General features: G+C 36.5%; 1 protein-coding gene across 1 annotated transcript in view; it reads right to left on the bottom strand.

Annotated features, from left to right (window-relative positions):
• Positions 1-551: 551 nt before the first annotated feature.
• Positions 552-13,251, bottom strand: part of MOV10L1 (Mov10 RISC complex RNA helicase like 1) — a 38,782-nt gene continuing 26,082 nt past the window's right edge. The window contains exons 16-26 of the mRNA XM_010581317.1: positions 12,720-12,750; positions 11,374-11,552; positions 10,711-10,857; positions 9,896-10,017; positions 8,965-9,064; positions 8,358-8,522; positions 6,693-6,866; positions 5,765-5,914; positions 4,003-4,110; positions 1,432-1,569; positions 552-647 (exon numbers count right to left, since the gene is read on the bottom strand). Of these exons, the coding sequence (XP_010579619.1) occupies positions 552-647; positions 1,432-1,569; positions 4,003-4,110; positions 5,765-5,914; positions 6,693-6,866; positions 8,358-8,522; positions 8,965-9,064; positions 9,896-10,017; positions 10,711-10,857; positions 11,374-11,552; positions 12,720-12,750 (1,410 nt within the window). The remainder of the gene's footprint in view (positions 648-1,431; positions 1,570-4,002; positions 4,111-5,764; positions 5,915-6,692; positions 6,867-8,357; positions 8,523-8,964; positions 9,065-9,895; positions 10,018-10,710; positions 10,858-11,373; positions 11,553-12,719; positions 12,751-13,251) is intronic.

Genomic DNA, 13,251 nt, shown 5'->3' with positions numbered 1-13,251 from the left:
ACAGATGAGGACTGAATGCATCTTGAACACTGAAAAACTAGTCACATCTGTCAGTTAAAGGGACTAAGATAAAAATTTTGCTTATCTTTCCACAAACAACAATTTTGATTAAAAAAGAAAAAAAATGTTTGATCTAGTAGATAATACTCTTGTAACAACGTATTACATGTTACTAGAAGGGACATGTTTAAATCAATCTTCAAGCAATTTTCTTTAATTAGAGTACAGTCACCTTAGACATTTCCCCTGAACCCCCCCCAACCCCAAATCCTTATGGTCGTCAAATATGTAATGCAACATTTAGAGATACATACAATACCAAAGTTAACAACAGCTCTTATTTAATAGTTAGTGCTTAGACTCTTCTTATGGGAAGAAAGAAAATACAATTGCATTACATGTTATTATGTCTACAGTACTTAAAACTGCAAAATCAAATCTTACTATGATATGACAGGTTGTTGTATTTATCAATCTTTCAAATGATTACTAGCTTTAAAAATATTGTAAACTGATCCATATCTAGCAAGGTTAAAGCGAAGACCAGACACTCACTTCTGCAGGCATTCCAGCTCTGAAGGCAGGTCACAACCTACATAAACTCTATTCATTAAACTGTATTCTAACAGTGCACAAAAACAGGGATCCTACAAGAGAAGATTAATGTTTAATTTAAATCATGCTGCTCTGTGAAGTTAATTTTCAAACAAATTAACATGGCACATGAATGCAGGAGATTTAATAGGATCTTTTCCAGAAACAGAACTCTACAAATGGTACAAGCATGGTGTAGTAACATGGGAGGAAGATACCTACAGTTGCTGTAAGTTACATTTGTTGCACATAGCTGTAGGGAGACTGAACTTTCTATTCAGACCATTTCTGGAATACTGCTTTCCTTCTTGTCCAGAAAGTCAAACATAACATCTTAGCAGATATTAAGAAAAACTCACCTTATTCCTATGGAGGACTGTGCATGGGTTCAAAAGGAGACCACCTCCCTGGTAGGCGGTTATATTAATTGGGAATAATCACTTCTACCACCCTCCATTCAAAAAGTGAAGCAACTGCATTTTGTGAAGAATCTGATTGCATAAGATTATTCAGAACATGCTTACTAGACTTGCAGGCTGCTGGAGAACTTCAGCATCAAGGTTCTGACCTCTTCTAAACAGAAAAAGGAGGTAGGAACCCGTATGCACAGATCAGCATTACAATTTCCTTTGTGCTTGGAAGGCTACTGTGTAGGTGCCTGAACAGTCCATACTTATAGGAACCTATGGAGTTCAGATATTCCCAAATGCAGACTGAGTACAGCGTACCAATTCTTAACATAATCTGATGTTCCCTCACATCAGATTAACCCCCCAAATCATTCATTTACTGTGACAAATACCACATGCAATTCAAAGATATAAAAACAAAACTTACTTTCACAAGAACATGAGGATTTCCCACGACAATCAGCAAAGCTTTTGCTCTAGTAATTGCTACATTAAATCTCTTCGGATTAGAGAGAAAGCCCAAACAGTACATGTCATCACCAAATAAGCCTTCATGAGATCGCACCTAAAATTAATCATGGATAATTTTAGAAATAGAGTAATGAGAAAGCAACTTACCTAGCCATAGTATAACTTTAACATAATATTTGCTTACTGCAGCAATCCACAGCTCAATGTCAACAATGCACAAGTTAGCTTCATAATCCAAATTTCAGCTAGCTAAGTATTTCCCACCATTGGCCTTCCCACAGAAGGTCTATTCTCCAACAGTCTGCTAATGCAACTTCAGCAATTTCAAGAGAATGGTGTACTAGTTTTAGTTTAGCATCAGGACTATCCACTGTAATTTGAAACACAAGATACCAGAATTGCTTCATAAAAAAAGTGATTTTATCTTGTCAGTAGATCAAATGCTAGAGCTGCTGGTATTCTAATTTTTACAGTTGAATGACAATTCACAGTGTGTCTTTCTGCAAGTCTTCTTCAATAGTCTCATCAGCGTGCTTTGACTAGCTTAGAAAAAACAGCCAAAGCAACTAGTGTGCTGTAACTACTGCTCATTAAATTTCACCTCTATCTCTTTCATCTATATTTGAACCAATCTTTGATAAAAGAAGATTTTCATGACCTAAATAATGAGTTCTTATAAATAGGAGCATAGTACATAGTTAGAACTACTTTAAGAGAGAAACAATGCTGGACTGAAAAGCTATGGTATGACACAGAACAAAGAAAGTAAGAATAGTACCACTATGAAAATACTACAAACTCTTCTCCCAAGCCACAAAAGAACGCCCCAAACCCAACTGTTCCTCCACCCCAGCATTCACTCCGCTTTGCCAGTGATCCAGCACAGATTTTTACTCCTGTCCAGGAGTTCAGTGTGCCTACAACAGTGCGTATTTGATGGATGTTGTCTCACAACATAAAGGATTGGTATCACATATCCTGGTAGCAAGATGCTGTCTGCAAAAAGCCTCAGTAGCTGTCAGCTGACTTAGCTGCTGCTTACACTTCTCAACTCCACGCTGATTTCTGTTTAAAAGCACAAAGAACTGTCTCCTGTCAAGAGCCCCAGCCAACAATCTTACATGCTTGAGAAGACAAGGGACAGAAAGTAGGACATAAAGAACCTGCTGTAGTTTTTCCCTTTACGGGGCTTTCATGTGAATTCAAACACCAGGGATATGTGCATGCACTGGCATAATATCTAGCATTTAGAGAGGGAACTGGCATACGCCTGCACCTAACCTCAGTTCAACCGCCAAGTCTTCTGAAACCTGATGTCTCAGCTGCTCAGAGAGGATTTCCACACTCTAGTTAACTGCCCAAAAACTATGACTACATCTTTGTCATCTGCAGGTAACGTGCACTGAGATCTTTCAGAAAAAACAGACGTCTGCTGAAGCACACTGATCATCAAATTTGCAAGAGAAGGTGAGAGACAAGGGCTGCCAGCTTCCAAGTAACAACAGCAACTCCCTCCCACTACTCTGACACAATCTTCTTTCCCCCTTTGTCAAATACAAGGGATGGGCTCAACACAAATCCACAAACATCATCTTCCCAAACGTGTGCATCTTCCCACATTTCCTGAATGCTCCCTTTTGTCAGCACTTTTCTGAAAGACCTATTTATTGCACAGAGCAAAACTAAATACCCCTGCATTTTCATGGTTATCTAAAAATCTCTAGTGATGCAGTTTACGTCCCTATACCTTCACACTTCCATAGATGTGGTCAACCAAAACCAACTGTGAATAAAGGAGGTGATGTACTATTAAAATGATAGCCTGTGACTAGCATACTGCTGAAGTAGAAACACAGCATGGATTATTTTTTTTTTTCCCCCGGACCCTTTCTTCAAGGCATTTGATAGCTTCAGATTCAAAAAGCTAGCACCTTTACCAACATCCCTATAATACAACCAGCACAGCACTTAAAGTGCACCATCAAGATGATCAAGAAAGACTACCAAGTGCTCTCCTACCAGTGCAAAATAAATAAATTCTGATAAAGGGTATTCAGCTTCTAGGCACAGTCAGCCTTGGTGTCTAGAAAGTAGTCAGCTGCATACCATTAAGTGACAGTTCTCAAACTGAAGGTGAAAAAGAATGAAAGAACCTACATCAGCTTTTTAAAATCAAATAGCAATTACTTTTTAATACTGTGACTTGCACAGTTGTCTCTCTAATATTTATAATGCATCCAGTTTCCATTCTCCCTATGCACACTTAAGTGAAAGGTACATTATTCACATGAAACTCTAAAATAAATTCAGCATGAGTATCTACAAAGGTTTAAGGTTTACCCCAAAATCACAGATGCTGTACTGTTTCATGCATTTAAAAATAAGCTCTGTTTTCAAATACTGTAACAGACTGACAAAAACATAGCTTTCAAAAATTTTTATTTTTAAAAGCTCAATATCAAAAAGGAAACATAGACAATTAGACATATACAAAAACTCTCCACAGGACCACAACAAACATACATACTGTTGATAAGATGATAACCATGTACTCCTGCCCCTGAAACTCTTCTACTGTGCCAACTTTAATGTCTGCCAAATCAATACTTCTCAGAAGAAATCGAATTTTTTCCACCTACCAAAAAAAAAAAAAAAAAAAAAAAAACGTTTGAAGGAATTTATTTTTACATTTGAGAATATATTACTTCAGAACTGAAAACATACTACAATATACAAGTATGTGATTTAACACAGGGAATGCCAACACCAAGCTTAGCCATCATCCACTACTAAGCTTTTAAAATAAACTAATAACTTTTCCTAAGAAGTATCACACTTATTACACAACTTAGAAGGTGAAGCACTCACTACCATCATTTAAACAGAAATCAACAGATTTTTAATAATCCAGATTTTAATGAGAAGAACAACTTAGATCCATCAACCCTCTTCTTCCAGTGTGCATTATATCCAAAACCATGCTTACCACAGATGTGGTAGGGCAAGCAGCTTCCCTCAGCCCCTCAAGACTGTGCAGAGATTCCACCTTTGCTTGCCAGCTCCATCATGCAGAGTGAAAGACAGAGGTGAGATATGACCTTAAGTACCCTCCCCAAAAGAGAAAGGGAACAAGGAGTCTCACGCACTGGAATGCTGGTATGCATGGGATCAGTATATTACCATCTGCTAAAAGCTGCTTGGAGACTATACCTTAAGTGCTCCAAGAAATTTACCAAGAAATCATGCCTGGCTAAGCTAAGGATTACAGTCAATGACTACTTTCTAATCAGTGTTCCTGCAATACAAGGTGACTTTCTTGAAGCAGATGTTACTATTATATATCTTGCCTCATAGGCAGATGAAGGACATAATCACATGAAATGATGTGAAATGTTTTAGAGACTATAAGAGGTTCAGGCACATCAATACTATACATAAATATTTGAAAAATAAACAGTAACTGTAAACATAGGCAGGTGCATACACCTGACCAGTAGGATCAGTACAGGCAGAGCTCTAATTTGCAAGTGAGATTTCTTCAGAAGGGGTTGGGCTTTTCCACATACCTCACAGTGTTTCCCCCAACCCACACATGCAAAGCCGTGAATACTGAGATGTGAACATCAAGAAAAACCAATATGCACACTGTCCAGAGCATCCTCTGGAAATGAAAGGAGATTTAATCTTCTTTTAAAATGAAAGCAGACATCACATACTTAGACTTGAATATAAATAGTTTTAAAAATAAAAGCACAGCATTTTAAGTTAACATTCAACATTCTCTACAGGTTTAAATAGCAGCACAAACGTCAAGTCTGACTACAGGACAGGTAAGAAGTCCCAATTCCTCTAGTTTCCTCAAAGCCATAACAAGGTGACATGCCACCTACTTCACTACATTTCCCTTTTGTTCCACTCCTCAGTGCAGAGAGTGACAGAATCAGATTGCTGTTCCAGCTGTTAGATAATAAATTCTTGACTTGCGCTCTTTACTCCCAACAACTGAAAAAATCTGCTTCTGTCTCCAAAACTGCAAGCAGATCTGTCCTTTATCATTTCCTGATTTTTAAAACTAAAAAAAGTAGAATGCCATTACTGCTGTCTTTCTCTAGGTTTAGATTTCAACGGAAACATCATTAATGATTGATAATACGACTGTGTAATATGACACGCAACAGTGAAGTTTTCAGATATGCCTCCTTGCTTTAACAAACCACAGCCACAATGTGAATGTATTTCACCACAAGATGAAATACAGCAACTTTGAATTTCTTAGACATCAGTTTTACCTGTTTACGATATGGTGTAATCACTCCAATGTCAGTCACTGACACTGCAGCATTTTCATTTTTAGCAAGGTGGCAACAGTACTGCATTACTTGAACTGCTTCAGTTGGATTAAACCATGAAGGACTGTGACCTTCACGTGTTTCACTGCCCTGTATTAGTGGAAAGGAAACAAGATGATGAAGACTGGGTGCAGAAGTGACTATATTTATTAATAGATTATTCTTATACATCCTAAATGCAAAAAAAAAGTGATGTGATATTATATACAATTTCTCCTCTTTGCTATACACCCTTTCTGATGAACAAGTATCAGCTGACATTTTATATTGGTTTTTTAAGCTGCAGAATTTATGATGAGTACTTTAAGTGTGCAACAAAGGAGTTTAATCTCAACTCAGAATAACATGTGTTAGCAAGCTGGTATCTTGGTTTTGTGCAAGGTAGAAGAGTTCAAAACCAAGTATCTCCAAGCAGTGGATATTATCACTTTTTACTAACTTCTTGGAAGACTAAAGAAAAAGTTTTTTTCCAAAATACTATTTTTTCCCCTGCCTACTTAAGCCTTAATAATCCTCTAGTTTTAGAGGCTTGTATTCACTCTAATGTAGCAAACTCTCATCAAAAGCAATCTAGAGGCAGCTGAGTGTAGCCCCATCTTGGTCAATCTGCTATGAATTTAAATTTGTACCAAAATGTCTCCACAATACACTTCAACGGACAGCTGCTCACATTGTTAGCAAACATTTGACTTCAGTAGTTGTTTCTAAAACCAGATGGTCAGGAAGTCACATTACTTGCAAAAGAGAGTTTATTCTTTTTTTTCATATTCTTTCTAGAATGCATTCTACAGAAAATTCATCTACAACATCAGCAAACTTCTATCAGGCCTCCTTATTCATACCTTCACTACATCTACATTATACATACCCTTATTCCATGAAAAATTAATGGAAATCCCTTCCTGGGCAATTTCCCCCAGTGCAACAAAGAAGTTACTACTGAAGTATCTGCACAAACTTCTAGCTCCTTATGATAAAACAATTTAGAAGGCAAGGCAAGCAATGCAGAATGTGACCTGTAGTTCTTTACAAGTTTTGTGATCTGCAAAGACAAAAACCAAAATCTGTAACAGGTAATTATTCATCAGACTTCATAGTACACAGCTCCCAAGCAGATACTATCTTACCATCCTCTAGCATTTAGCTTTTCTAAAGCTGCCAAAGAACTGTATTAAAGGCAAAAGCTGCAGGTGTGATCTTATATAAGTAAATACTAAATAAAAGCAGTTTTGAAGGACCACCTCCTTCCCCTCCAAAGGAAAAAGAAAAAAGAAAGAAAAAAGAACAGAACATACATGATAGATGAATTGGTCATTCTCCAGTTTCTTAAAACATTTGATCTAAAGGCCAATTCTCTTTTTTTTTTTTTTTTTTTTTTAAGAGAGTCAGATTCTTTTCATGGGGTTTCCATGGATGTAACGTGTTTTTCTGAGGAAGTCTTCACAGGCAGAAAGGGACCATCAGAATAGCTAATAGAAGCTGGCCTTAGAAACCAGAAATGTATTTGTCTTTAAATGAAAGAATGGCTGTAAGGAAGCATTCCAGTCAGCAATAACCAGCTCAGAAAAAATATGTCCTGTAAAAAGACTAACATATGATACTCAAGTCCAACGGTATCCCTAAAGCCCTCACACTTCCTGCTCTCTCACTGTGCCAATTCTCCTTAAGCATTGTATAATGAACACAATAATGAAAAGTTTGCCCTAACAGATTTTAGGAGGAAGCATAACAGGTTTTTTGGTAGGCTGAACCCAACCTAAAGCATAGGGCCAAACACTCTCACTTTCCCCCTTAAAGTCTGCCATCAGATTTCCTCCCTCTTCTGCTTACATGGTCATCTAGTCATCTTTTGCTCTCAGTTTAATTCTTCAAATATATTACCACAAGAATGGGAAGGCAAGTTAGTAAGTTTAACTTTAATCCTATATTTCAGATTCAGACAATAATCTAAAGCAGCTGAAACATCTGTGCTCATTTATGTACTATGCTACCTCTGCCACTTAACATAGACTTCAGGTACTTCACCATACAAGAGTTTTCGGAAGCCATCCTTCAGAGAAAGAGGTGATAAAGAAACAGGAACAGTTTCTTTTTTCCCTTCCTGAAATGTGATGTTTGCAAAATTAATCTTTATGTTTAAAGAGAAGGCTTTGTTTATCTTTTTATATTGAAAGTAGAAGTTCTACTTGCTCATTTGTGGAAAATTAAGAAGTTACAGTAAATGTGGACAATGGAGATGGAAGGGAATTTTAAGCCATTATTTAGAATTCTGCTTTGTGCACATATTTGACTTATTCTGCTTAAGAATAGACAACCCCTTCAAAGAAGGGTTTTAACATGCTGGAGGGCTCAGCATCCTTGCTATTCAGAGTATATATTCAAAATAATCAAGCTCTCCTAGAGAACTAAAGCTCAAGCTAGACATATCACTAAGCATCAGGGAGCAAAAAGGTGGTAAGGAAACAGCAGGAACCACAGTTTCTCCTTTTTTCATTTAGATGAAAAAATTAATTAAAATCGTAGTTTTACTCACCAACAAAGGATTATATGCTCCACAGGCACTAAAAGCATCCTCATCTCTCAGATATATCTCTCTTGATGTCAGTCTTTCCAGCAAGGACATATTTAATCCAAAAGTCAGTGCAATTTTAGATTTTATTACTGGCCCTAACTGCTTTGGATCTCCAACAAGAACTACCTGTATATGCAATTAAAAAATCCATCTTGTATTAAATCAGTTATTAAAAAATATAATTTCAATAACAACATACACACTTCAGAATTCAAAGATTAATTTATATCAAGTATTCTGCCTTCCCCCAAACATCTAATCTGTTTGCAAAGAAGTGTTAGGCCTAGGACAGAAGTACATCATTGTTTCAAACTAAGAAAGCATATTTTTATTTTGACATCTTCCACACACTGAATCCTGTCCTACCAACGTAGACTTCTTCTTGATGTAAACCCACTTGTTTAAGTGTGGGAAATGGATATTGTGCATGAATAAGATTTATTACAAGTACTCAGAGTTCCATATTTGTTACTAGGAAGTGGCTGCTTGCATTCTACATCATTCAGAAAAATAAAAAACAGTAAACCATAACTTTTTTCCTTTCAGTAAATGATGTTAAGAGAACTACCTGTCCATTAGCTTCTGAAATCAACCCAATAGGAATCAGGCTCTCTGGTTCATTTGCTTGCCCTGCCTCATCCAGAATCACATGAGTGAAGTGTCCAAGCCTAGAATTAAATAACATGAACCCAAAAAAGTGCTGTTTTCAGATTAGTTCATTCTGCCACCCTGTGGTTGACCTCAGCAATTCTGTTAACTTCCTTGTCAAGTGTGCCAGGCAACTCCACACACACAGAGCAAAGATGGCTATTTTCAACACAGAATATACAAAACCCAACCCAGTAACTTTAATTTGCCATTTGATTTCGCTTACACACTCAGGTATACATAACCACTGGTTATCTTAATTAAAGCATTGTTTATACTACAGTTAAGACACTTGGAAAAGCTTTTGTTTTTTTCTTGATTTCCTTCAGCTATTTAACTAGAACAATGCACTTGGTATAGCAAAGACAATCCCCAGGCTTTGCTTCTACCAAACAACTCAAGCCAGTTAGGCTTCAGAGTGTCCTTTTACAAAGTTAAAATCAAAGCAGAATCTTTAGTTAACAACACTTGACATGGTGGTTGTTTACAGTTAGTAAAGGTGGCTTGATAAAAACCAAATACAACATAATTTTCAGTGTGATAATTATTTTGAGCCACAGTGTTTGTCAACAGCAATATAATTTCCAAGGCTCCCACTGGTAGTGGAGGAGAAATTATTGTGTCAAAAATGTGTAACATTATTCAAGATAATTCTTAAATTTACCATGGAGAAAGTCTCTGCTGAAACATTACTAAAACCAAGTGGTCTTCTAGGATGACAACTTCAAAGTAGAGGCACATGCAATAAACTGTATTAAAACGGCTCAAGTTACAGTACAGAGGGTATCTAAAAACTCTGGGTTTTGTAGCATCCAGCTATCTCTCTGATATTCATATCCATAGTACTCTACCGTGTTGCTGGTTGATAAAACATTCCTGCACTGCTGCATGTGGTAATTATTATTCTGAACCACAATGCTTTCTGAATATCATCACCATCTTTGCAGTAAGGTTTCACCATGTCATCAATTTGCTGCAGAAACAAAAAGGTATTTTGTAGAACTAAATGCCGCTCTAAAACTAGACATTTTAATTTGAATAAAAAAGCCCACTGAAATCTATTTTAGAAGCCGAGCAAAACATTTAGATTTGGACCTATTCAAACACTGAAATGAATTCTTCATTAATTTGCCTAAACAAATCAGTGCATATGCAACACATCTGTTTTTTCTTTATTGTAAGGATCAAAATGGAACATACGGATGTTTCATATACATATTTGTATATATATACATACATATACACAAAATGCACACATGATGTGTGTGTGTACTGTATAAAGATGACAATCCCACTTGCTTACTTTTCTGTGTAATTAGTCTTAATTTGGAGTCAAAGGCTTGCCTTCAGTAACACATTCTAGGATTGCTTTGTAAGTCAAAGCATCTTACCACATTAAAAACCCCACTAATATGTATGTGCTGCTTGTGGAATTAAGCACTGCAGGAAAGAGGTTAAGATTCTATGCTCATACAATCAAATTAAGGACCATGATCAACATTTTCCAGTTAATCTTCTGGAAAAGCTGAAGTAGTATGTTCATACTTTGGAGCCTAAACAAGCCTAACCAGCCTAATAACCACTGATAGTTACATTACTAAATCAGTATTTTAAGATCAAAATATTAAAATGGAAATATTAAGTGGCAAATATCTATAATATTTACCTCTGCTGACCTGAAGCTAGCATTAACTCGGACCATAGCTCCTGGTTTTAACAGATTGCTTTGATGCAGCCGTAAGCATATCAGATCTGTTGCAGCATTTGATGGCGCACAAACCAAAATTCGACTACCTGGTAGAGTATAATGTATCTACATTAAAGAAGAGGGACATTAAAAAAGGTTATTTAGAGAAGTGGCAATAGGTCAAACATGCCCATTTTTTTTTCACTGAATCCAGAATCCAGAAGAGTTTTGCATACACATTATAGTCATCTATCCTTCTGCAGTTCAAGAACACTAGTCTTGACATTCATGACTAAGTACTCTCTAACTGAGTGTACCAACAGCAGAATTAATTTATGGATAACATACCTGTGCTTCATGAATCTATTGCGCACTACTATATTATGCACTACTAGAATCACAAATTAGATACTATTCACTAAAGCTTTAAAGACAAAGATATGAAGACTTAAAAATAAGCCATTCAGGAATTCTGTTAAATTCATAAAGATCTTTCTGCTTTCACGGAGCTATAGAAAATGATCTTAAAAAGAGTATTTTGAAAACTCCTTGGGGAAAAAAATATGACGGTACTTACAGAATTACTATAAGTCTTCCAACACTGAAAAGATTAGAGATCACTGATTTGTCATCCACCATTACCTGTAAAATAGCTTCAATTACTGTTAATGTTTTTCCAGTTCCTGGTGGTCCAAAGAGAACATAAGGTGTTGGACGACATTCACCACTCAGTATCCTTTTCACTGCCAGTTTCTGTTGCTCATTCAGCATAGGATTGAAAAATTCACCAGCTTTCTGTTTAAGTGGCACAGTTTCACCAACTATAATCAAGATAAGCAAATTTTAAAAGTCCACATAAATATTTTTTAACATATGTAGATTAAAGCAGTTCCAATTCACATTATGCTTCAAAAAGTTTTCATTTTCCTTATGTGGTAACAACCAATGAATTTCTCAAAAATTCTGATTTCATAGAATAGCATGTAGGAAATAAGCCGTTAATATTTCAGAACTGTATTGGATCTTTAACAAAATTGAAGGCCAGAAAGAGAACTGTGATTACATAACCCAACAATCTGTAAAAACTAATCAGTAATTTTAGCATCAAGCTCACCTTTTTATCCTAGAATAGCAAAATTTCAGTAACTTTCAGTAACTAGTACTTCAGGGATAGTACCAGTACTAGATGACCAGTAGTAAGTCATGACTACAGAATTTTTTTTTTTTTAATCCTGTCTGAATTAGCCTAACTTTAGCTTTCCACAGCAGAATCTTACCAACTCTTGGACAGAAGTGCATTCTAGGTAATCTATTCCACATTTCTTTAGGCATCCTATTGCTACAGAGTGATAAAATCACACTCTTTGGCAATTAAGTACACTGATTATTTAAAGTCACACATTCCAGAAAAGCATAGGAATGGTCTAGGCTTTCTGAAAACTTTTCTAAAGTTTTAGCATCTTTGGCAAAGTAGCTATCCCAAGGATGAGACACAGCATCCCAGTAACAAGTTGGAAACTTTGAACATGACCAAAAATTTTCCAGTAAAAATGGGGAAATGATAACTTATTCAGTACAAAATATATCACTAGATGTCTGCTGCCCCCTCCCTGGAAGTGTTCAAGGCCAGGGTGGATGGGGCTTTGAGCAACCTGGTGTAGTGGAAGGTGTCCCTGCCCATGGCAGGGGGGTTGGAACTAAGGTCGTTTCCAACCCAAACCATTCTATGATTCTATGAACTGGAGATGTTTAAGTAATCCACAGAAGGAATCTAATGAAACTTCCTGCTAGCACTGTTCTAGAATTTGTCTTTAAAAGACAGAGCACAAGGACATCTAAAAGGTATCTTACTCAGCCCTGCTTTACTGAAGTGGTTGCAATCCTGAACTGTCTATACTCGAATATAAAGTATTAAAGTATACCAAGTTGGCTTGTTTGTGCAGCTACTTTTATCACATCTGTTATGTTCATCTCCCTTGATGCCATGCACTTTGCTTGTTGGTTCTGCAGTTTTTTGACCTGAAAACAGCAAGTGAAGACAAATGCATTTATAACCTTAAGATGACAGGAAACCATCTTCACTAACACTTTTGAAGTTGCTAGGATTTAATTTTTCCCATTAAATAGCATTATCCCATTAAATAGAATATCTACTGTGAAAACAGAAAGATAGAGTAGTAGAAGGTGGTGCTAGGAATTCCCACCTTTTAAATTTAAGACTTCTAGAAGTTTGGCTTATGTTAACATTAAACATTTATTTTGCAGTCAGCCATGGCTGAATAACTTGTTTCCTTCCACAAAAGCTAAGGTTCACACTCCATACCACTAAGCAAGATGATACCTCTTTCAGATTGCAGCATGGAAGAAAACTGCTTGTAGGGAATGTGGTGTTTGCAAGGTTCTAGACCAGATGCCTCAATCATCTCATAATACTGATCCTAATCCAGTAAAGTGATGAGTGTTAAAGGTTGATTACTCCTTCTTGTACAGGACAGAGGTATCATCCAGATATGTTTGCTG

Source organism: Haliaeetus leucocephalus, unplaced genomic scaffold, assembly GCF_000737465.1.
Source record: "Haliaeetus leucocephalus isolate CR32 unplaced genomic scaffold, Haliaeetus_leucocephalus-4.0 Scaffold763, whole genome shotgun sequence".
Lineage (NCBI taxonomy): Eukaryota > Metazoa > Chordata > Aves > Accipitriformes > Accipitridae > Haliaeetus > Haliaeetus leucocephalus.
Note: the sequence above shows the minus strand (reverse complement) of the source record. Positions and strands in the feature narration are given on the sequence as shown.